We start from the raw sequence: 26,550 nt of genomic DNA, 5'->3' as shown, positions 1-26,550 counted from the left end.
GACTACAATTGCCTCATGATATTTGAGATCCAATGTTTGTCGAGCCAATGTTTGTCAGAAATAGGTAACATCGTAATATGGACACATTAAGATCTGTGTCATCCAACTCTGATGAAATACAACTCTTTGCCGTGAAAATTGTTTTACAAAATGAGTGCAATTGCAACCAAACTCATTCAACTCCCAATCAAAGTAATAAACGGAGCGGTACTCTTTAATCTATTTGTTCAATACAACACAGTTTGGTCGAGGATGTTCTTCGGCATAACAATCTCATTCTTGACATTAATACAGCCTTATGTTGATTTGAAATTATAAGAGAAGACATAGAGAATCTCACCCTCGTGTCTTTTGATATCAAACATATCAACACGAGTTGATAAAAGTTGGAAAACTCCGAGGCTTGCCGAGGATTATTTCCACTTTTATCAACGAGTGTTGATATATTTGATTCCAAAAGACACGAGGGTGAGGTTTTATTTATCATCCAACGTCATTCTTCCAATTTTTTCAGTTTGTAGACAGTAATAAGCAGTGTCTTAAGTGTAAAAAGTACTGCTAACAGCTTCAGTAGCAGAGCCATTAGTGATGTCATTTGATTGTCACGTCATGGTAACCAATGACGTCACAATGGTCTGCAAAGCATTGTGATGCAGTTTCATTGCAGTGATATCTACAATGTAGATATCGCTGGATCTCACCCAAGCGATATCTCCTGTGGGAGCCAGTTTTGCATGATAAATCTACATCTCGGGAAACGAGGAACTTGAACCAAAGAGGGAAGCTGCTCTCAGCCTTTGGTGACACAAACAAACAAACGCTAAGTTTATTTGTTCAGTTCAATTTAGTTTCAGTGTTCAAGTTAGTGAATTGGGTTGAAAGCCGCTTTTAACAGTATTCCAGTTATACCACGACGTGTAAGCTTAATGTGGAATTAAAACCCGAAGTGATGCAGGCCACAGACGTTTGCTACTTTCGTGAAACCCACGAGCACGGGTATGGAGCTCACAAACCTGGAACATAATCGGGGCGAACAAGGATTCGAACTCACAATCACAGATTCCTGGCGTGCCCAAGGGACGTAACTCTTCTCAGCGAATTGCGGCGCTTTAAGTAACTTTAAGAGGACAACGTATGATATGAACACTGAAGGCCAATGACAAATAAGTTAATAACAACTCAAATGGAAATTAGGCAAAATACTTTTAAGATGAAATTGATGAAAAACATACAAGGTTTCAAAATACACATTCATATACACACATACAAACGATACAGAATAAGCCAGAGTGGAATTGGAGTTAGAATAGGTCTTAAGAGGCAGGGGGCACGGGTGGCCCAGTCGTCTAAGGCGCCGCGATTCGCTGTGCAGAGTTGCGTCCCTTGGGCACGCCAGAAACCTATGATTGTGGGTTCGAATCCCGGTTCGCCCCGATTATGTTTCTAGGTTTGTCAGCACCATACCCGTGCTCGTGGATTTCACCGAAGTGGTAAACGTCTGAGACCTGCATCACTTCGGGCTTTCCTCCCACATTAAGCTGACACGCCGTGATATAACTGGAATACTGTTAAAAGCGGCGTTAAACCCAACTCACTCACTCACTCACTTAAGAGGTAAATAAATGGATAAGATGATAAGGCTTTGTGACTTGGTTGTTTTATCATACCCCAACGGTGTGGATCGTTCCGCATAATGTCAATCACAGGGTTGACTGCTCGACAACCGATTATTTACAGGCCGACGTGATATCAGTGGAATATTGCTGAGCGCGGCGTTAATCAACAAGTAAAATATACAAACAAGAACAGAAACTGATTAAAAAAAGAAAAAGACCTATGTCTTCATTATGTGAACAAGAACATGCAGAAATTATGGAGAAAATGCCTTTTAACGTGTTTGATTTACGCATTAGCTAGTTATATCATAAAAACACATTGACAATCAAATTAAATTTTTGATACTGCTTGGCGTCATAAGGTTCCCGATTTAACTGACAACTTACAAGGAGCTTTTACATTGGTGACTGTGTCGTACTCAACAGGTATCAGACGTTGTTTTTTGTATATGTATGTAATTTTCATATTTGGTTCTAATTTGTGATGAACATATTGTTTCAGGACCCTCGGTACAACGATGAAATTGGAAGAATAACTGGGTACAGGGCGGAAGCCTTGCTGTGTCAGCCAATCAAAAATGCAGATGACGAGATTGTGGGTGTGGCCCAGGTCCTCAACAAAACAGGAAGCGAGAAGGTCTTTACTAAAGATGACGAGAATGTAAGTTAATTATCTTTCCAAAAAAATAATGATGATAATATTTGTATTACCGTCTTCGTCATGCTTGTGGTTTTCACACAGAGATCCATCCAAGGTACGACCCAGAATATGTAGAGGGCGTAATGGAAATGTAGATTATGCAATGAGCTTAATAAGACTGTCCAACACATTGTCAGTTGATGCCCAGCTTTGGCACAAACGCAGTATCTAAAGCGACATGATGGAGTGGCTTGAATTTTTTATCATCGTCTCTGCTATGTTTGTGTCTTTGAAACAGGGGTCCATCCATGGTACGACCCAGAAATGTAGAGGGCGTCATGGAAAATGATCAATACAAAATTCTTTGAAAATAGGCCGAAAACAGCCTCAGACCTATCCAGGCTACAGACCTGATCTTGTCCTCTTTGATAAATCCAATGAAATCATTTTTATGATTGAACTACAACCCATAAAATAACGTTATTCGCGACTCCGATATGTTGTTCATGAACGAACTCATCGCCATAAAAAAAACAGAGCTTACTACCGACATGGAGGTGATACAGAAATGTATTAAAGCAAAGGCTTATTGGAAATGAGGTGATGGAAATATAAGACAATGCACCACGGAGTCATAATCACACCACCTAGTTTATCCTTGAAAAAGGATAATGATAATTATGAACTCTAGACCATGCTCTGAGTCTCCAAACCTGATTTCGCCTCCTGGCATAAACACCGCTCAAGACGCCATGAATGCGGTATCCAGAGAATTCCCTTTTATCACCGCGTCTCATAAATAAAAGCTATCCATGTGTCCAAATTCCCTTGCGAGATTGTCGCGAGACTTGGCGAAATGAAAATGAGACTGTCAACTGCTTGAAGTCCTCGGGTGCTTAAATCTTCAATAATCAGCCTCGGGACAATTTCCTCAACGATATGTTGAGCTTACTCCGTGAAAGAATCATTCTGGTCACTTATGAAAAAGTTATCTACTATACGCTTCGGTACAAACGGCCTTTGGGGGATATCGCATATTGAATAATGTCGTACCAGTTAGTTTAGTAGACCACTAAACATGTTCGTGCCTAGCTGTCATGATATATTTATAAGTGCCTCCGTTTCTTAATGTTTCCAGTTTCCATTAAGTATTTATACAGAGAAGTGTGTATTTTGGAAGCCTGGCAGCAATACGATTTTCCAGTTTCCATATATCATTGCAATACAAACATGATACATTAAACATACACAAGTATAATTAATTGTATGTTTTTAATTTTTCAGTTGCTGGCAACGTACCTGACATTTTGTGGTATAGGTATTCACAACGCTCAAATATTTGAGGCATACTCAAAGGAATATGAGCGAAATAAGGTACGAGGAGGTTTTTCCGTTTGTTTTAGCATCCTGATTGATCGAATCTGAGACGTCAAATTACAATGCTGAGTAAATAGATAAAGAAGCATATGATTCGATCATAAGTCATCCTAGTGGTGAATATCTTCCTGGTTCGTGATTGTAGGAACAGTGTAGAATGGTTGTAAACGTGTAACCGAGTACTCATGTTATCAACCACTGTTATTGCTGGCACAGACTCCTCTATTTACAGTCGTGATATATTTCTTTAATCACTGCACTGTAACGCAATATTCGGTTGCTGAAATATGACTGCGTCGTAATGCAACATTCGGTTGCTGAAATGACTGCGGCGTATTGAAACATTCGGTTGTTGTAATGTCTATAGTGTCATGCAACATTCATTCGGCTGATGTAATGCCTGCGACGTAATGCAAAATTCGGCTGATGTAATGTCTGCGACGTTATGCAACATTCGGCCGATGTAATGCCTGCGACGTAATGCAACATTCGGCTGATGTAATGACTGTGGCGTAATGCAACATTCGGCTGATGTAATGCCTGCGACGTTATGCAACATTCGGCTGATGCAATGTCTGTGACGTTATGCAACATTCGGCTGATGTAATGCCTGCGACGTAATGCAAAATTCGGCTGATGTAATGTCTGCGACGTTATGCAACATTCGGCTGATGTAATGTCTGCGACGTTATGCAACATTCGGCTGATGTAATGCCTGCGACGTAATGCAACATTCGGCTGATGTAATGTCTGCGACGTTATGCAACATTCGGCTGATGTAATGCCTGCGACGTAATGCAAAATTCGGCTGATGTAATGTCATCGACGTTATGCAACATTCGGCTGATGTAATGTCTGCGACGTTATGCAACATTCGGCTGATGTAATGACTGTGGCGTAATGCAGCATTCGGCTGATGTAATGTCTGCGACGTTATGCAACATTCGGCTGATGTAATGCCTGCGACGTAACACAGCATTCGGCTGATGTAATGCCTGCGACGTAATGCAGCATTCGGCTGATGTAATGCCTGCGACGTTATGCAACATTCGGCTGATGTAATGTCTGCGACGTTATGCAGCATTCGGCTGATGTAATGACTGTGGCGTAATGCAACATTCGGTTGTTGTAATGATTGCGGCGTAATGCAACATTCGGCTGATGTAATGACTGTGGCGTAATGCAACATTCGGTTGTTGTAATGATTGCGGCGTAATGCAACATTCGGCTGATGTAATGCCTGCGACGTAATGCAGCATTCGGCTGATGTAATGACTGTGGCGTAATGCAACATTCGGTTGTTGTAATGATTGCGGCGTAATGCAACATTCGGCTGATGTAATGACTGTGGCGTAATGTAACATTCGGTTGTTGTAATGATTGCGGCGTAATGCAACATTCGGCTGATGTAATGACTGCGACGTAATGCAACATTCGGATGATGTTATGACTGTGGCGTAATGCAACATTCGGTTGTTGTAATGATTGCGGCGTAATGCAACATTCGGCTAATGTAATACCTGCGACGTAATGCAGCATTCGGCTGATGTAATGATTGCGGCGTAATGCAACATTTGGCTGCTCTAATAACTGTGGTATAATGCAACATTCGTCAATCATGTCAAGAGACGCCAATTATGTATAATATTATTGCAATGCTATGTCAGAGAAAAGAACTCGCCTCCATTGTTGTTGACGCCAATTGACGTGGTTCAAAGTCCGGTGACTTTGAGTCAACACTGTACCTCTTGTTGGTTGCCTGTATCGCTTGACCCTTTCCGTCGAACGACGCCTCGCGGATGTAGGCCTGCCATGAATTCTAATGGTGTTTCGGGCAGTTTTACAGGCCGAAAGGAGGCATTCTTGCAGTGACTACGATGCATTTCCCGGTCTTGACGTGTCGCGGTCGGCCACAGGCTTACGGTCGTTGGTGACGTTAGTTGCATTGCACCAATGGATGGTTTACACATGCATGTTGCACGTGTTTACAACCCTTTGGGCGCTGTGTTCTCCTTCGGTTAATCCAATAGCCCTCTTTCTCTCTAAAACTAATGTAAACAGAGCACGATCGCTGCTGACGTTTGCAGAGTGATGAATGATAAATGCGCCAACATTTTAGCCACAGTAACACCATGTACATTCAGTGCTTGATGCGCGCATGCATCCCATTGAACATTCTACCAATGACTGCATGTGCTGAAATTCATTTCACGATTGTTCACTGTATGCTGACCGTATTGGCGACAAAGAATAATTATTTGTTCTCAGTCATCCAGTGCGGTTCTATGTTCACGTATGAAAACAATACAGGATATTTCACGTTTCTTTTGGTGTTCAATATAGATGTCTCAATATCACATCTGCTACCGGACCGTCTTGTGATATGTACGTACAACGTTACAGGTTATATATGATAATCGAATACAAGTACAGTAAACTACGGTTATAATGAACACGCTTATAACGAGCTGACCGATATAACGAACTTATTTTAGTCCCGACCATTTGTTGTATAAATGCTGTTTATATGCTTATAACGAACTGCGGTTATTACGAACTAAAATTAGTGGTCCCTTCGAGTTCGTTATAACCGTAGTTTACTGTACTATTGTTTATAACATTCATACACTCAAATTCAAATTTCCCATTGTTAAACTATATAAGAACTTATTTATCAGAATTCATCGTATGTGAGACGCTATACTTGGGCTATTGATTACCTCTGTGTCGTATAATTCCTAGGCATTGTTGGAAGTGGTTCACGCTCTCTGTGAAGACCAAACCTCCCTCGAGAACGTCATTCTGAAGATCATGCAGAGGGCACAGACACTGCTAAAATGTGAGAGATGTTCCGTGCTGCTCAGGGATGGAACTACCGAGGTCGGTTCTTCCGTATGTCCGACTTTCTGCATTCTCTTTTTCTGGCATGCCTCATAACTGAAACCTGGTAACCGATGGCCGCAGCGTCCTCTTCACCAATCATGATCACAACAAGTCGTATCAAACAAACAGTTTTCAGAATGCTACAGAGATTTACATTGGCTTGATGGTGCGATTGGGGAGGCACTTTCGAGCAGCTGTATCATGTATAATCACATTTCACAAAACAACAAACGCGATTTGGGGGAGATATAATGCGAACGCATCAACCGAAACAACGATAACATTTGGTCAAAATGTTCATCAATAAATTACGTCATATTCTTCATGCCGTAAACACAGGATTACTTATGCTGTTGTAAGCATTCGCAAGTCAAAGGATGATTATTGCATGGAAAATGTGTTTGGAAATTCATATGTCGCCACATTCCGGATTAAATACAATAAATAATAGTATGATAACACAGCGAAGTAATAGTATGATATACAACTATAGAGTGACTATCATTGAAGTATATGTTTTAACTCTAACTAACTCTATGATATAATTCAAACATTCTGGTTTTTCCAACCAGATTTTATAGATTACATTTCGCGCATAGATAAAGGCGACATGTGGATTAAACATTTCCTTGCCTGGCTGCATGTGTGATTTACAAATATTCCCTGATGGATCGTTTACCAAAATGTAACCTTTGAATGAATGCAGGTGAAAGTAGTTTACAGAAAGCTAACAAATGAATTATCGATAATGGTATTTTCCAAACGAAAATGTTGCAAAAGAGAATCTTCAAAATAAGTTTTGTGAAAGGCAGATCAAGAGATCCATCAAAGTAGTCTTACGTAATATAACATTAATATGAAACATTATAAATTCCAGGGGAAAAAAAAAATAGGTCATGTCAGTTTATCGTTGTTATACTGACAAAACAACAACTAGTACCCAACATAACAGGACAAGTTATAGGGCCCTTTTTGCCCACTGGATCTGTATAAGTTAAGAAATGAGCAGAACGTTTAGAAATTGTTGTCATCAGATATGTTCACATGTGAACTAGACTTTGTTCATTTAAAAACAAACATGTTTTGGACTTGTAATAACACAAAAAGTATTACCTAAGGATAAAACGTTTCGAAAACGCTGACTTAAGAGCTTTTTCAGGAAGCAATTCTTTTAATTGAAAATGAGCTAGACTTTGACCCAAGGTGATTTTCTAAGGCGATGTAGATAAAACCATTAAAAAAATATGGTAATAAATCATGTAAGAACACTGACTTGCTCATCGTTCAATTTTTTCTTGAAGCTGGAAATATCGTCTTTTTTCGCTCATTTTGGCCATTGTCGTTTATCTATACATGTCAGAAGTAAACGACTCCCACGTGTAGGAATGAAAAGGCTAGTTGTCAACCATTTGAACATGTCTGATAATTATCATGCCGTTATCACACATTTTCCGTAAATTTAACATTTGACATTTCCAGTGGTCCTAAACGGTCCATATCTTACATGTGCCTCCTTCATTACAATAATTATTATATTGATTTTATAAAACCACACTTTTAATAAGCATTGTGGCGTATTAATTTCATTGACGCAATCAATTATGAATTATGACAAATGTGATCGCGGATGAAAGAACGAAGTGCATAGGGTGTTTCATCTACGAAGGCGTCAGCCGGTCACTGGAGAATATCATGTATTCTTTCAAATCAAGTATCCAATCTGATGCTTTGCAATTACTAAATCGTGTTTATACATCAAAACGATGCTAGCACTAAACATCCGAAGGACCTGTTTATTATGGCCACTGTTTTATTCTCTTCTCTTTTTATCAGAATCTGTTTATTCGTGCATATCGGTTAACGTCGGTTTGGCTTGAGGCAAACACCTAATAACATGTTGGGGAGCAATTCAATTAATAAAGGAAATAGAATTGTAGTATTTTCTAGTCTATCTGTTCAGTGATATAATCATTCTTGGCAAATCAGTTTTACCTTTCCCTCTGGGTCTTATCGTTCCAGACATCTTTCAACAAGGTCTTCGACTTGGCCTACCCATTCCGAAACGGACACTCAGCAATAAGGTAAAGCTGGCAATTGGCGATGGTTCAATACACACTGCCTTTGGGAAATTTAATTTCGTGGACAAGATCACCTCTGGGCATATAATTCAAACTCTGTCGCTTTCGTTCTTGTAAAGCTCGGCTTTGACTGATCGCCACATGACCTCCTTCGTGAGGTCATGGTGTACATGAGGTTGATAAGTGGGATCATTTGAACGGCTGGCGATGGCTGAGACAACAGCCGGAGCGAAATAAAAGCAATGGAGGGTATTTGGCATTTCAGTGAGTTCAGTCTTTCTCTCAATGATGAACAGGATGAAGCTGTACTTATGGGTGGTTTTAGTTGATCTACCATTTGACGTTATGATATAGTTTAAATTGCCTTTTAAACTCTCAATAATACAGTGCAGTGTAAGTGGTAAAATGTGATGTTCACCTTATGTTCATCTTAGCAACTGTTGACTTCTGTGACACCAAACAGGAAGGCACTTACTGGTGGACTGATATCTATTTTATCATTATATCCTTATCAAATGAATTTAGGAATATGTTATGAATCTTCGAGGTTGAATGAATGGGTGGTATGTTTTTCAAGACGCTTTGGAACAGTATTTCAGTTCTTTCCCAGCGTGTCAGCTTAATATTGGAGGATGGCCACAACCCATGACAACGCACACAGTGATGATAAACTTAGGATCATAATCAGGGCGAGTATAGGATTACAACAAGTATCTACATTATCCTGGTGGGGCGGTCGGGTAGCCTAGTGGTTAAAGCGTTCGCTCGTCACGCCGAAGATCCGGGTTCGATTCCCGACATGGGTACAATGTGTGAAGCCCATTTCCGGTGTCCCCCGCCGTGATATTGCTGGGATATTGCTAAAAGCGGCGTAAAACCAACTCACTCACTCACTTACATTATCCTGGTACGGATCAATATAAGTGAATGAGTGAGTTGGGTTTAACGCCGCTTTTAACAGTATTCCAGTTATATCACGGCGTGTCAGCTTAATGTGGGAGGAAAGCCCGAAGTGATGCAGGTCTCAGACGTCTACCACTTCGGTGAAACCCACGAGCACGGGTATTATGCTGACAAACCTAGAAATATAATCGGGGCGAACCGGGACTAGAACCCGCAATCATAGGTTTCTGGCGTGCCCAAGGGACGCAATTCTGGACAGCGAATCGTGGCGCCTTAGACGACTGGGCCACCAGTGCCCCCTGGATCAATATAAGGGACGCAACAGTACGAGACACCAATTGTGGCGCTTATGGGGCGTAGCCACCCGCTTCCTCAGAATGCCCCAGAGGCATATTGAATTTTGATGGTTCTATCGTATCGCTCTCACAGACTGCAGAAAACTAAATTACAGACCGGGACCTTCAACATTAGGTGACTGATATTAACACTGATGAAAGCATTCATGGGTATTGCTGGGTGTGGCGTTAGGCAACAAAGACACACGTAGTTTTTATGCAAATTGTGTGGCAGGTCCTACCGGTAGAGACCGTCTCCGTGGTCTAGTGGTAGAGCGTCCGCCCGGAGAGCGGAAGGTCCGAGGTTTCCATCCCCGGCCGCATGATACCAAAAGACGTTAAGAGATGGTACTTGTTGTTACCCTGTCTGGCGCTCGGCATTAAGGAGCTAAAACGAGGACTGGTCGGCTCGGAGTCAGTATACTGTGTCTGCGTGGGATATTCATGTTAAACTGCGGCATGGTATCTCAATGAGCTAGCACCAAAAATCGGCATCAGTCCGGAGTAGTACAAGCAGCCACACAAACACACACGTACATGCGCGTCACTATATAAGTGCAATAATCTTGGACGCGACGTTAAACCCCATTTCACCTCACCTAGCGGTAGAGCGGGACATACTTACTCATTTCGCGAACACCTGATGTTATCACTGATTTTCAATTATCCATTTGTATAATTTTATTCACACATTTGCCCTTTACTCCAATGGATTCTGTTCGGCAGATAATCGAGACTGGTTATTCTCTGGCGTCGACGTTTTGAATGTACATGCGTATTATATACCAAGGCAAATACCACATATCAAGTTTCCCATTAATTATGTTATATCAGGATTATGCATTCCGTTTCAATATGTTCATATGTGTCCTAGTATTTTAAAGGTCAATGTGCCTTTGAGTTTGATTTCATAATTACACGCAGTCTCAAATCTTTCTCAAAGTATCATATTCAACCCTGGCTTTCCACTTTCCCACTGAACGCTTGCCTGTTTCCCTGTTGAGTGTTGTGCGATGTATGTGCGTGTTAAATCTGTATGCCAAAGTAAGATATGTATGTGAATGATAACTGTAACTGTTAAACTACTTATCGTGGTTGACGTCATGTATGCACTAAATGGCTTCATTCTATCTGCACATCTTCCTGTGGTTGCACCCTCAGACGCAAGATGTTCCTAAAGTCCAACAATGGAGACAGTCAAGCAAATCCCTTCTCCAGGTAAACAGATTCAATGCTGTATTTCACCCAAGGCCTTCATGGCCCTGTTCCGCAAAGCTAGGGGCGATCGATGGACTAGCCCAATGGACAATGCGCTCGCTCGCAATAGATGACACAGGATTTTGTTTCACAAATCATTCGTTGAGCTACTGCAGTAGTAACCCACAGTATGGTTAAGTCTTTTTGTGAATATGAGTTAAATTCGATTGCCCACAGAAGTCAATGATATGGTGTCCAATTGGTGCCATCGGTTTTGGATATTGATAAATTGGCTTCAAAGCAACTACCAGTCGCAGAGCTATCTCAGAGCTGTAGTCTCTGTTGACGTAACAGTCGCTTTGTGGAACGGGGCTGTGATGTATATAGTATTATTAGTCAGTATTTGTGATATTCCCGAATCTGTAATTATCTATAAAATCTGCCAAGTTTAAAAATTAGCACTAGCATTATTAATGTCTGGTTGCACAAACCAAATATAATAGTCTAGTCAAACCGATTCACGGAAACATCTTCTCTCTTATAAAGTGGCACTTTCCTCATTTAATTACAACTGCTGTAAGCATAGTTATAGCGCATGAGTAGATGAGGCGACAGTCACAGCGCGAAGATCGGCGCGGGATCCTTTGGACGTAATAATCTTAACCTGAAAACTATAGTAAACCTAACACGTTGGACCATTTTGCCGATAAGATTGCATTAAAGGCTACTTATGGTACGGCTACGTCCATCGCTAGTCAATGTTAAAGCGTGGGCGTTATAGCAGTCATGGAATTTTGACCACCTTGTGAAACGGAACCCATTTGAAAATCTCTATTAAGACTCTTACGTCAGCATTACCACGACGGTTACTTTGTCAACGAGAGCTATCTCTGTGTCGCGGCAGTTAAGACAGCCATGACACTACGATCGCTTTAACAAAGGTAGCCAAGGTCCGCCTTATATACACTTAACTACCTAAAAGATCTGTCTATGATTTTACGTGTATGTCTTGTCCAACACCTTCAGCTTGCTTCGCTGTATCACAAACTTTCCTTTTCGGGATCTTTGAGGTGTAACTGCATGTGGTGTTTTGTAACTGTCATTATCTCAATTTACCACATGCTTTTCAATATGAACCTGTCAGATGTATGTGTAGCATAAACCACTGACCCTGTCTGCAATGATTGGTTGGCCATATACTACCTTGAAATTCCCCGTGGTGGTCCCCCACCTATGGCGGTCGTAAAAGGCGACTAAATGGATCGGGTGTTCAGGCCTTGTGACTTGGTGTGTAACCCTACCCCGATTGCATGGATCGTTGCTCACAATATTAATCACTGGATTGTCTGGACTCGATTATTAAACGTCAAACAGCTGGAATATTGCGTACGGCGTAAAACAACACGCACACAATCACACACACACACACACACACATAAATACCGGTCTTAGTGTGAAATATGAAACCCTTGTAATTGAGCTTGAAGAAGAAAGTGTCATGAGACAGGTGCCTATTGTAGTATGACAAGGAAATACTTCAATGAGGACTTGCTCTCGCTCCTCAGGTTTTTATCGCCAATCTTTCCAAGACATGCACAGCTTATACCGCTGCTATAAATAACTACATCTAGTCCGGAATTAACCCGTCATTACAATTTAATAATCAATCGTGCCATCCTTCAGGACATCAAATAAGCCAGTAGCTTCCCCTATATTTCAGTGCTGAAAGCTGCTCTGATCTCAAACTCGGAAACAAGATTGCTGAACTGGTTCTCATTACTGGAGACACAATCAACATTGCTGACGCCTACCAAGACGCACGATTTGACCCAGAGGTATGATGAAGTGTTATATACTGAACCGAAAAAGAAAAGTGACTTCAAGTTTCCCCAATGACATATCAATGGGTTTTTCTTTTTTTCTTTTTCTTTTTTTTTTTTTTTTTTTTTTTTTGGGGTGGGGGGGTATCTAGTTTTTGACCTGGTATCGTTGCTGTAATCTATAGATGGTTCTCACGTAGCATTGGAAAACATCCGTGATGGCCACCATGCAGTCGTCCTAAAGCCTGGTTTCTCTGATTCTTCGTTGTCCTTACATGGCGCTTGTATCGATACCAGAATGTTGGATCCACGTATTGGGGTGCCGTCTATCAGAAAAGGCACAAGGAAACGCAAGTGAATTTTGATTTTCATGGAAAGCATTCGGGAGTTTGTTCCGTGAACGCTTCTTGAGCTGTGAGTTGGCGACCAATTACATCCATAAATCGTGTCACATTTTGGCCGTTAACATTCAATTTTAATACAGACTAAACGAGATACCTCCCAAAATGCATTGATATTTCAATGGGAAGCTTTCAGGAATTATTTTCATAAAGTGACGTTTCTTTGGCGGGTAAGTAAATCTAAAACGACGGATAGAAACGTCCTGCATAATATTGTTATTATGTTTGTTGCTGCGTTAATTAAGCTATTGTCATAGCAAAGTTGACATCCTAGTCTTAAAAAAGAACGTCGTCCCCATACTACACTATTTCATTTTATACGAAATCTCATTCATGAGGTGAAAAATATATAATTAATTTTTTTGTACAATGTTATATTGCTTTGTTAATTTCTTTCTTGGTTTGCTTGTTTCTTGATTAACGCCGCACCCAGCAATACTCAATCTATATGACGCTGGTCTGTCAATAATCGAGTCTGGACCAGACAATCCAGTGATTTATATCATGTTTATTTGTTTGTTTGTTTGTTGTTTAACGCCGCACTCAGCAATATCCCAGTTATATGAGGGCGGTCTGTAAATAATCGAGTCTAGACCAGACAATCCAGTGATTGACATCATGAGCATCGATCAACGCAATTGAGATCGATGACATGCATCAACCAAGTCAGCGAACCTGACCACCCGATCCCGTTAGTCGCCTTTTACGACAAGCATAGTCCCCTTTTACAGCAAGCATGTGTTGCTGAAGACCTATTCTACCCCGGAATCTTCACGGGTCGATTTATATCATGAGCATCGGAACACGATGACATGCATCAACCAAGTCAGCCAGCACTGCCACCCGATTCCGTTTGTCGCCTCTTACAACAAGAAAATAACAATTCTAACCCTGGTCTTCTCGGGGCGTTATCGTGTTATCGCATGGACGGATACAGAGGGGGTTGCGGGGTTGCGCACCCCCCCCCCCCCCCCCCCCGCCTTTTTATTTCGAAAAAAATCTTTATTTCTGTATAAATTACCACCAAAGACAATAAATAGATCTTAGTTGTGCACCCCCCCCCCCTTTAAAAAAAGCTGTATCCGCCTCTGTATCGTATTGTACAACATTAGCGTGAGTGTGACCTCATATATGTATGCACAATTTGTGTGCACATGTGTTCTACAACCAAACATGTTCAACCCTCTAACCCTTTGTTAATACTTGCTAACAATTGGAGCAAAGAACCCCCCATGTTTCAACATGTAAACTCTCCTAACGGCAGTTTTTACAGCCGATAAGGATAAAAAACAATAACACGGACCATCTTACCTCTGTTCACATCCGATCACACTATAGTGATGGACTAATGCTCACTGCGGATATCATGTTCATCGCACCTACATTAACGGTAATTACATGGCAAATGTCAGACGCCCACACTCAGTTCATAATGTCAATGGCCGTGTGGTTAGTAAAACAAACAGTAAAATGTCAGTCACCACTCTTCCGACTGACATCAATTACATCAGCTTAATGTACACAAAGAAAGACAATGGGAATCAAAAGGACTTGTTGATGGGATAAAACATGCAGTCTCTCAGAGTGAGGACAGACCCGTGAAGATCCGGGGTAGAATAGGTGTTCAGCAACCCATGCTTGCTGTAAAAGTCGACTATGCTTTTCGTAAGAGGCGACGAACAGGATCGGGTGGTCAGGTTCGCTGACTTGTTTGATGCATGTCATCGATCCCAATTGCGTTGATAGATGCTCATGATGTCAATCACTGGATTGTCTGGTCCAGACTCGATTATTTACAGACCGCCCTCATATAACTGGGATATTGCTGAGTGTGGCGTTAAACAACAAACAAACAAACAAACAAACATGATATAAATCACTGGTTGTTGCATGTCGTATCCCAATTGCATGGATCGATGCTCACGATGTTAACCACTGGATCGTCTGGTCCAGACGCGATTACTTACAACGGCGACGTCTTAACTGAGGTGTGACAAGTACATTTATTTCATTTTTTTGTGTGGGATTCAGCATGTATTGTTAGATTCTGGTGCGATTCCTTCATCGGTGAAACTACCCTAGCAATAAGTGTATCCGCTTAATGATATCTGCCTTTAAATGATACAATCGATAGAGAGTGTTATGTATGTAATCAAAGGCGTCAGAAAACTAGGAAACACTTCATCACTTAAGATGATTTGTCTCCCTGACATCAATGGCGTTAAGATATTTTAAATAATTTTAAAGAAGGGATAATACTAAATCCCGGCCCTGATGTCCGCTTTCTTGCATTCCAAAGTGTGTGGAAGAACTTCTGATAGTCAACGGAACCCAACACAAATGATTACGGCAGCGTAATCTCGATAAGTGCCAATGTACTTGAACATGCCAGATTATAAAATATATCTGAGTGGCCGTGGGCTCATATCGAAAGACTTTTGCTCGTAATGAAGCTGAAAGCTTTTATCTCTGCAAAATACTTTGCCATACTTTCCAAGGCTCCATTTTCCGATATATGCCATGATGATTAATAGCTATTTAAAGCATCTATCAAACCTCAAAGGGTTTTTTATTATCACGATCCGCCGATGTGTCTGTCTCAGCATGTAGTCAAGGGGCAGCCGTTACAAACATTTCAGCATCGGTTCTGATAAACAAAATGTTTTTGTGCTTTATGTCAGTGCTTTACGAATTGTATATTTCATTAAACCGTTACTCGAAAAATATATTTCTATTTTTTTCAGATTGACAAAGTGAGCGGTTTCCATACAAGAAGTATTTTGTGTAAGCCGATCAGAGACAAAAACTACCAAATCATAGGTAAACTTTTATTTACCTCATGGAAAATTATACATGATCAGAATGTTATAAGGTGGGGAGGTGAAATGGGGTTTAACGTCGTGCTAAGATTATTACACTTATATCCGAGCCGACAAGTCTCTGTTTTATCCCCTTAATGCAGCAATACAGGGTAACAACAAGTACGAGAATTTAACGACCTTCCGTTCTCCACTAGACCACCGAGGCGGAGGATTAAAACCTCTTGCATATAACAAGGACGCTATTTATTCTATTTACAAAGCTTTTAGTTACAACTTTTGTCATTAGTTTTTACATGTTGAGAGACAAACACAATACGAATGGGGCGTCGCGCGCGGTGCTTCGGGACATCCAGTTCATATGTCCTTCCAATCATATTTTGAAAGGTTTTGTTTGTTTGTTAAACGCTCAATATTCAAACTATATAACTACGACCTGAAATTAATTGAGTCAGGACCAGATAACCAGTGATTAATATTAACAGCAAAGTGCCGTGCTTTTTTGGGTGCGGTGATACGCATTCATGATACGCTTGATCACCCGATATATTCAGTCGCCTTTTACGGCAAGCATGGATTGCTGATGATCTATTCTAACCCGGGATACCACGGGGTTCTGAAAAGAAAACACGTTAAAAATCGTTTACTTTCAAGTTACAGATCTGGTGAACTGTTATAAACAAAAACGTTAGAAGCATTTGATAAACCACATGGGAAAACCACCCGTGAAGATCCAGGGTCAGAATAGATCATCAGCCACCCATGCTTGCCGTAAAAAGCGACTACGGTTGTCGTAAGAGGCGACTAACGGGATCGGGTGGTCAAGCGCCGTGACTTGGTTGATGCATGTCATCGTATCCAAATTGCGTGGATCGATGCTCAAGATGTCAATCACTGGATTGACTGGTCCTGACTCGATTATTTACAGACCGCCGTCATATAGCTGGACTATTTAACAGTGCAGCGTTAAACAACAAACAAACAAGGTTAAAACACATCCGTAAACCATGATTACCTACATACTTGAGGGGCGGCCGGGTAGCCTAGTGGTTAAAGCGTTCGCTCGTCACGCCGAAGACCCGGGTTCGATTCCTTACATGGGTACAATGTGTGAAGCCCATTTTTGGTGTCCCCCGCCGTGATATTGCTGGAATATTGCTAAAAGCGGCGTAAAACCATACTCACTCACTCAGTCACTTCATATCTGATATCTTACACAATCATTGGTCCCACATATTCACTTCTCTTGGTATGGGATTAAAGGAAAAGAAGTGCAGATGACACATCTTCTGGTGTGTACCTTCAAAGAATCCAGGCCAGAATAGATCACCAGATTTCTCGTAAAGGTTTAGGTGATAACAGTAAGTAGTTAATGGGAATAGTATACGATCTTTTTCTTTGTGATAATAATTCGGAATTTGGCCAAATCAAAACAAGGGACTTTGGCAAAGAAATAATTGCTTCTGGTATATTGATGATCTTATATAGTTCAATAATGGTCAAATAGCAATTCCCTTCCACTGATGTACCCACTTGAATTATAAATAAAGGAGACCGATGGAAGAGCCTCATCTGTTTCATACTTAGATCTATGCATATAGCTTCAGAGTGACAAAAACTATCCACAAGACTGTATGACAAGAGGGAAGACTTCAACCTTCCAACACTCAACTGTCCCTTTATCTCGAGCAATATGCAAGCAGCTTCAGCCTTTTTTGTCTATATTTAACAACTTTTGAGGTAAAATCGAGCATGATCTGTCTACGAAAATGTCAATGAGCGTCATTCGAGTCTTGCTCAGAAGTTGTTGGATCACGATTGCAACATTCAAGACCTCAGCAAAGCTTTCAAAATATTTATAGTAAACATATGGAAGACATTCCAAATTTGACGCTTGAGGAATGATGTCCGATGCATTTCTCTATTTTGACTGGTACCATATATTCCTGTGTTGCAGGTGAACAATTGACTTGCCTTTCATGTGTTTGTGACGGGTGCCCCCGGTTAGCAGGATGCACCTGGTATCGTCACTATTTAGTTGTGATATAAACATATAGCTTATTATATACACAAAGAAAAAAGTTTAGCCCACCCTAATATATTTCATTATTGTTTGGTCCCAATATTTGTAACTGTCATGAAAGGTATAATGAGGGGAAGAATGATGTTTTCTCGAGCTGATGTAATCAGTCATGCCTGACGAAAGCTCACGTGTCATGCATGATATGCCCGTGCAGCATGCTTCGCTCGAATATCTCTAAAAGCAGTATACCCAAACGTGCTTTCTTAAGCTCGGTTTTAAACAGTTATTCCATGACATTGTGTGACCATGGCACGAAGGCGATTATCAAACGGCCCAAGATGGCAAATAATCGGCATACATAACGCAGGAATGTCTTGTAATGCCATTGGTCGGAATTTGGGGTATCATCACACTGTCGTAAGCCGTTTTGTCGAGAAACGTGCTCAGACCGGTGATGTACAGGACCGTCCCAGATCAGGAAGACCTCCTGTAACGACACATCGCGAAGACAGGGACCTTCTTAGTCTCATACGCCGGGAACCCTTTTTAACAAGAACTCGTCTGAAACAGCTGTGGTTGGGCAATCGTCGTTTCAGCACCAGAACCGTCAGGAACCGGCTAGACGAGTCATAAAGCGTCCCTTGTTGAGAGATCACCACAAAGCTGTTCGTTTAGCATGGTGTATTGCGCGACAGCACTGGAATCTGAGAACCTGGAGACGGATCCATTGGTCAGACGAAAGTCGCTTTCTGTTCCACGTCACTGATGGAAGAACGAGAGTTTGGAGGCACCCAGGAACATTAAACCGACTGTTGCATACGGCGTGGTCTCGGTAATGGTTTGGGGGTGTATCATGATTGCAGGTTGGATTTGGTCACCACAAGGGGCAACTTAACAGGAGCTCAGTACATCCGGGACGTTTGAGCCCAGTCGTCGTTCCTCAGTTTGACAACCACCCTCTTGCTACTCGACCTCAGTACATGGATGACAATGCCAGACCTCATCGTTCGCATGAAGTCGTGGATTTCGTGAGGGCCAATGTAATAACGACTATACCCTGGCCAGCAATCAGCCCAGATTTGAACCCCCTTGAACATGTTTGGGATATTCTGGGGCGGCCCATACAGGCACGAGATCCTCCTAAACAAGATGATTTACGCCAGTTGGAAGCAGCATTGCATCAGGAGTGGTTGTTGTTAACCCATCAACAGATCCAACGTCTGACTGGAGACATGAGACGTAGTGTGGAATGCGTCATCCGAGCACGTAGCGGCTATACCCGCTACTGATCTGTTTCACGTGTCATGTCAGGTAGAGACTTTTAGGAACATTTTCACATGAAACATCAAACGTAACTCGTTCTACTTAATCCTGCAGCTGCATACTTTTTTAGGTATTGTCTAAGGTCAAAAACAGAATCTGTGTTACAATGATGTTTTTGTCAGTAAATTTCAATCATAACTCACCAATATCTTCTTTATTTGTTGTCAAATGTTTGTTCTATCTGATGACATTGGTATCGTCCAGCTCCTATGGTCAGTCATCCTATGCCATGATTTTTGCCATATGTCATGGTTCAGAAATAGGGGTGTACTGAACCTTTTCTATGGATGATGGAAATGATTTAGTCGCCATTTTCTATTTGGGTAAATGTTCATGGAGAATGGAAAGGGCATAGCTCTAATCGTCTGTGTCATGCCTGATTACATGGAGCATTGCCCTGACCATTATCGCTTCCATTCACTTGCTGACCACGACGAATAATCCTCTTGCGCTTACTCTGTTATGACCATTTGATTTATACACAGGCGTAGCTCAAGTGGTCAACAGAACAGATGGACTGCCGTTTGACGAACACGACGATCAACTGTTTGAGGTTTGTATACGCATGAGGAGCTTTAGGTTTAGTTCTAGATTAAAGTAGTTTAACAGATGAGGTTTGGACTTCATACATGCATAAACATCATTAACACTCTGACTGTAACCAATCCCAAACTGTAGCCAATCCCAAACTGTAACCAATCCTAGAGAACAGTGAGACATTCTGAATTGTTTTTCAAAAACAATTATACGCAGAATATCTGTCCGGAGGTTGAAATATTTTTTTTACAAGCGGCTGCATGTATTTAGCTATACCCCATATTCAATGTATCCGGATTTGACGAATTTCGAATCTCAGAAAAAAGAATTATTTGGCGTTTATTTGACGTATTGCTGCACAAATATCTTCACCGTGAGAACATGTTTGCAATTGTTGTCATCAATCATCAGTATTATGTTGTTATATCAAAAATGTACATTTCTACATGTTTTGTACACGCATTGCTTAAAAATGTCATTAGTAAACTAGTTTCATGCTTGAGAAGGACAAAACACAACATCTTTTTCACCAGGCTTTCTCCATTTTCTGTGGTTTGGGTATCAACAACTCCTTACTGTACGAGGAGGTGTCGCTGTCAGCTGCCAGACAGGCGGTAGCGCTGGAGGTATGATTTTTGTGCATTGCTTGAAGTTTATGTTTAAATAAGGGCCATATAACTACTTAACTTTGTATCATAACAAATTTTGTACATGTCCAAACTACTTAAAGCTTCATGATTCATTCTCAGTTCTTCAAATGTATGAATTTAAGTTGTATATTTAACCATTCCCCCTCGTTTGGTTTTATGTTTCCATATAAAGGAACATGTCCATCTCGGTGATGCTTATTCCAACAATAAAACAACATTGTCATGTCATACCTACAACTGTTCCCTTAAACCATCATAGTGGGTGACTTGTCAGTTGCGACGTACATGTAACATCGCATTATTAATCTTCCAGCTATGTAGCGACTGAAGCCAAAAAAGATTGCATTGTGTGTGTTAACTCCTTGCGCTTTAAGAGCGGCTTGAGTATCAGCCTTATTAACATGTTGCTGATTAGGAGTATTAATCTGAATGTACTGCGTTGACGTGTAAACGTTCACCACACATATATTACTTCCAGACATTGTCCTACCATGCCGGCGTGTCCTCCGATGAAGTCATAGATATCAAAGTAAGTTATAGTTGCATGTTAATGTTCGAGATGAGTGAATGCGTATAACGCTACTTTGAACTGTGACGATGAAGTGGGGGATGTCGTACACTTGGCCGCCCGTGTTCTCTGATTTTAATGACAATGTAAAATGCTTCAGTTAAAATACTTGACATGTACTGATTAGGCACAGAAAATACCAGAGGAACATGAGTGGCGGCTTGGGGACCTCAGCTTCAATGACTTCTCCCTCAACCGAGATGAAATGGTACTAGCTGCTGTCCGCATCTTCCATGACCTTGGTCTGATTCGGAAGTTCAGGATAGAATACGACGTAAGTTTCACTGCGCATGTTGACATTGGTAGGCGTATACTTGACATGGTTTCTATTCACTACCGAGTTTGCCACACCGTGGGTTATTGCACGATATTAAATACTGTATGTATGTCCAGATGTCCCCCGCACTACATATACATGCAACAAACGTTCGTGACTGTCAAACGTGTCTCTGCCTACATGAAATTGCATGTACAGTGTATAGCATAATATACAAAACATTTGGCCCTCCACGGTTTTATCGATCTAAAAGTATTTTTATATTCCATATTATGAAACACGTGTATAATGATTTTCTTTTCTGACATTTCAATGGAATGAGATCTTTGACACGAAAGGAAAATCTATGCCTGCCTACTCAGCAATTACAATTAAAAACATAACTTTTTTGAGCTAACACACATAAACATTGCATGTCAGCATTTTCCACAAAGCATAAGTATGTCGCAATTCTAGAATCATTAATGTGTCAAAGTAGATGTAACAGAATACAATTTCGCGTTATTAAAACGTTTTATGAGCGGTATTTTAAAATGTGACATGGACCATATAAAAAAAGATTTTGTCCCTTTGATTTTCTTAACATTCAAAGTTTGGTTTTGCCTTTTCCTTATTTCTGAAGAAATGATGACATTTAAAACTTTACAGTACAAACGCATCCCTATTATTCTAAAGTCATATCATTGCAGACAATGTGCAGACATTCAGTGACCAAACTGCATCTATGCCATTGCCCATTTGAGGCAAAAGTCTTTTCCAGTCACGTTGACCATTTGTACACTGTCCAACCTCTGCACTCAGCTAAAGATGTGTCTTAGTGTTTTTAGTCTCCGTTTGAAAATGGCGAAATTTCTAATATGAATCTAAACTGAGCGTCTCGACATTAATCACATGACCACTAAAACACTAGATAAAGACGCACAATTTAGTGCCATATTCTGGGAACAAACTTCGAAATATATAGCAATACTTGAACTGTACTCCGGTAACACCAGTTAGAACGAAAAGAAAACATTCCACATATTGATATCCGGTGCATTATAGTTGTCAGCATAGTTGATGACATCAAGATCGTAACCGTCCACCATACTTCGGAATAAATTGTATACACTAAGTGGGTATTATCTGAACGTTGAAATAAGTCGTATAAATGTGATTCCCGTCTAAACAAACCTTTCTGTCAAATGAATTCCGATACCATATGCAGGGTATGAAATGTACAGCAGCTTTTTCAGAAGATGAAAGCACAATTTTAGGACCGTGGAGGGTCAAGGTCGACGTTTCCTTTGAGGAGTAATTGTCATGTTTTCCATGCGTTTTGCAGACGCTGTATTGCTGGCTGCTGACAGTGAAGAAGAACTACAGAGTGGTGGCCTACCACAACTGGAGGCATGCATTTAATGTGTGTCAGGTCATGTTTGCGTCAATGAGCGTAAGTAGTACTGAGGACAATTGAGTGAGTGAGTCAATGGGTTTTACGTTGCTTCCAGCAAAATATTGAATCGGTCAACCCGTTGACTGGATTAAGAAATGGAATGAGCGAGTGAATATCAGCAATCTTAGCTTGCAGCTATTCGCAGCGCGATTATGAATTTGAATAAGAGGCATTACTAGTATTCTGATTCACCTGTTTCAGCAATATAACAGCCACATCATATATTAAGTGTTATTAAAACTCGTACACAAACACACCCTTACGGAAAAAAAGTAACTGTGCTTCGTATAAAGTTCAATAAAAAATATATTTATTCTGAAATTAAATATCGTAATTTTTTAATGCATATTCATGAAGACATGTACTCGACTTTAAGATCGACGTGCTTCACAATTTGCACGGTGAACAATTTGGATGTTTGCGTGTTTGTTTAGAGCATGATGCAAATACACGTGTATTTTTAATGTGAACAGCATACAATGGTTATTCAGCTATCAGGTGCTCATTAAAACACTTTTGTGTAACCGTTGATAACGCTTACGCAATGCCACGGCTTGCTGAAAACCAACGTCTACCCGTCGTGGGTATGCGGCAAACAAGAATGGCGCATACTGAAGTTGCCAGACATTTTTAGGTTGTCGAAACACAATAGTATGTCTTTGGAGACGTTATCTACTGCAGGGCAACGCGGACTTGCCACCGACCTGGTCGGCCATGTGTGACGTCATGCCAACGAGACAGCTATATATTCGAGTGGTGCATCTACATGGAGCCGATACGAAACTGCCACATTAACAGTTCGGACCATTCTGGGGCTGGGACCAATAAGTGGCAGAACCGTACTCAACCGGTTGAGAGAGCATAATATCAGGCCCCGACGTCGAGCGATACGCCCAATTCTTCTTCCACGTCACCATCAGGGTCGCACAGCTTGGTGCAGATAGTACCTCAGGTTCCAAGACATAGTAAACTGTCCACAGATGAGTCATCTCTGATGGTCTTGCGGGCGGTCGGGTAGCCTAGTGGTTAAAGCGTTCGCTCGTCTCGCCGAAGACCCGGGTTCGATTCCCGACATGGGTACAATGTGTGAAGCCCATTTCTGGTGTCCACCGCCGTGATATTGCTGGAATATTGCTAAAAGCGGCGTAAAAACAAACTCACTCACTCACTCACTCACTGATGGTCTTGCAAGGGTATACATACGCCCAGGATAGCGTTTCAGTGACGCTTGCGTTACGTAACGTCGTCCGCGTAGGGGTTGAAGTTTAATAGTATGGGGTGGCATGACAACTCATGGGAGAACACAACTCATCATTGTTTATGTCTACATCCTTCGAGATCATGTTGCACCCTTTGAACAAGTACAGAGACGCTACGTTACTTTGCAGCAGAATACCTGCCGCCCACATGTTGCATGTGTTGTAAAAGATTTCTTCAGGCATCATAACATTGCTGTATTGCCATTGCCGGCTGTTTCTCCAGACCTCTCCTGAATAGAACATATCTGGGATGAGATGGAACGACGACTACGACAAGACCAGAAGCAGCCGGCTGCGCTAGCTGAGTGGGGTCAATCTTTGGTTTACGGGTACATTTGGAACAACATCCCAGGGGTGTTTTCAATCATCTGGTGTCTTGAATGTACCGACGCTGCCTCGCCTGTATCAATGCGAAACACCACCCCTCTTTTAGAGCATGTCGCATGTTACCAGCTATGGGTTTTGACAATGAATTTGTGCTTTGACAGCATTGGTCAGACGAACGACGAAATATGATGTGGTCATATGATACCATAACATTTACACCACCATAAATGAAGCACACTTACTTTTGTCCGCTCGTATACATGGTTCCATCTTGTGCCGACATAGTAATAAATTTCATAATCCCCAGAGGTATAGCCATTGCATCGTTCATTGGCTTTGCCATTATATATTAAATGACATCAACGGCTTTGACTTACATGTACATATATCATCAATTTGACATGGAACAGTGCATGCATTTTGCATCATGTCAATGGCATATGAGACGCAGGTTATATTAATTGGAACATTCTTAGTTTGTGTTGAGCTAAAAAGCACCAGCTGCAGTCATTCGTGATCTGATATGGAATAACGACCAATTTAGAACTGATGACACGATAATAAACATTTCCCACTTATTTTCTGTACATGAAATATTGACGTCACTTTTATTATTGATCGTTACATTTTTAATTTATCCCTATTGTATTGATATGTTTGATATGTCCATGCATCTACATTTTGTTCACCGATAGCATATGTGTGGGCACCTGTTCCAGACTGATTATTCTCTTTCGATGACGTTTCATTTTATAAAAAAACATGACACATTCTGTGAAGTTTTCAAGTATACTTCAAACCCAAAGATCGATTCTAAAAGTCCCGAGCAATCGTATTTTAAACGTTTGATAACGTAGCATCCTATGGGCTGCCATTATATAGATTATTCAAGCAATTTCTCAATTATTAGGAATAAAAGTAAGAGTCAGTTTAAGCATGAACTATTATGTTATTCCATCCATACACATGACGGAGGACGCAAGATAATTAGGTATAAAATAGTGCCACAATTTGTAATCCCTTCGTCAATAGTATTAACTGCGAGGGAAAAAGGCGATTGGGATATTGACGAAATGTGTCAACGAGTGCGGATTAAAGTGTTGCAACGATTATCTTGACATTTCCGAGAGTGACAATAAACACGCCATCTTGAACGTAGTTGAGGATTCAATTAAACAAGTTCCAAGTAACGATTTAGAGATTGGCCGTGTGTCTTTGCAACTGCTTTTTTTATGTTCTGATTTCGTTTCTCCCCCATGAAATATGTTTTCAAAAGCTCCTTTGACTATACCGAATATTTTTCGTGATAACAAAAAACGCCAAAATCTGGTTATTTGGTAATGGTTTGAATTTGCGCCAATGGAACGTTTTCTCAGAAGATATTAATTGTTTCGGATAAAATGAACTGCTCTTATTGGTTCTCTGTAAACTGTTTACGATTGTGTCGTTACTCGTTATCAGTTACCTCACATGTCACCTGAATAGTTACATTTAAACTTCGTATTCACAACATGTGACATTTTCTCTCAGAAATGCAACACTCGTAAGTTCCTGAGTGACAAGGAATGCCTTGCTCTGATTGTCGCCTGTCTCTGTCACGATCTGGACCACAGAGGGACGAATAATGCTTTCCAACAGAAGTAAGTATTCAACTTTTGTATTAACACATCGGACATCGAGCAGCATTCTTGAACTCGTTTTTCAATGAAGTGACAGTCTTCACGCTAAAAGTATACATGTTGGGACTCGACCCCAAAAGTACGAGAATCTGTACTTTAAAAAGAAAGTATTATAATATAAATATAATATTAGTTACATGTTGCTCCTCGACAGTAGATTTCAAGTATGTTCATGTTCAATGACAGAACAAATTGGACAGTATTATTTATTTGCTAATATTGTGAGCAAGTTATTGTCGGACCTCGTTGTGTCAAACTTGGATGTGTCGAATTCCCGGCTGTCTCAAACTTATTTGAGAAACCACTGTGTCCAAATAAGCATAAAATTCCCTTGATGTCTCGAACCCTTGATAACCTTTTTCAAAGTCCTTACGAGGTCGACACAACGAGGTTCAAATGTATG

General features: G+C 40.9%; 1 protein-coding gene across 4 annotated transcripts in view; it reads left to right on the top strand.

The window, feature by feature from the left end:
- The window catches only part of LOC124134703 (dual 3',5'-cyclic-AMP and -GMP phosphodiesterase 11A-like), a 98,459-nt gene that overhangs the window by 58,749 nt on the left and 13,160 nt on the right, over positions 1-26,550 (top strand). The window contains exons 2-14 of one of the 4 annotated variants that reach the window (XM_046499726.2): positions 2,119-2,277; positions 3,541-3,630; positions 6,376-6,513; positions 8,536-8,597; positions 10,994-11,050; positions 12,750-12,864; positions 15,995-16,070; positions 19,901-19,968; positions 20,486-20,578; positions 21,081-21,131; positions 21,298-21,444; positions 22,772-22,879; positions 25,999-26,108. In XM_046499726.2, coding sequence (XP_046355682.1) covers positions 2,119-2,277; positions 3,541-3,630; positions 6,376-6,513; positions 8,536-8,597; positions 10,994-11,050; positions 12,750-12,864; positions 15,995-16,070; positions 19,901-19,968; positions 20,486-20,578; positions 21,081-21,131; positions 21,298-21,444; positions 22,772-22,879; positions 25,999-26,108 — 1,274 coding nt within the window. Of the gene's footprint in view, positions 1-2,118; positions 2,278-3,540; positions 3,631-6,375; positions 6,526-8,535; positions 8,598-10,993; positions 11,051-12,749; positions 12,865-15,994; positions 16,071-19,900; positions 19,969-20,485; positions 20,579-21,080; positions 21,132-21,297; positions 21,445-22,771; positions 22,880-25,998; positions 26,109-26,550 lie in introns of all 4 variants that reach the window. The other 3 variants (XM_046499725.2, XM_046499728.2, XM_046499727.2) reach the window with 3 other exon arrangements.

This window comes from Haliotis rufescens, unplaced genomic scaffold (assembly GCF_023055435.1).
Source record: "Haliotis rufescens isolate VD_foot unplaced genomic scaffold, xgHalRufe1.0.p SCAF_4, whole genome shotgun sequence".
Taxonomy (NCBI): Eukaryota; Metazoa; Mollusca; class Gastropoda; order Lepetellida; family Haliotidae; genus Haliotis; species Haliotis rufescens.
This window is presented reverse-complemented; position numbering and strand designations above follow the sequence as displayed.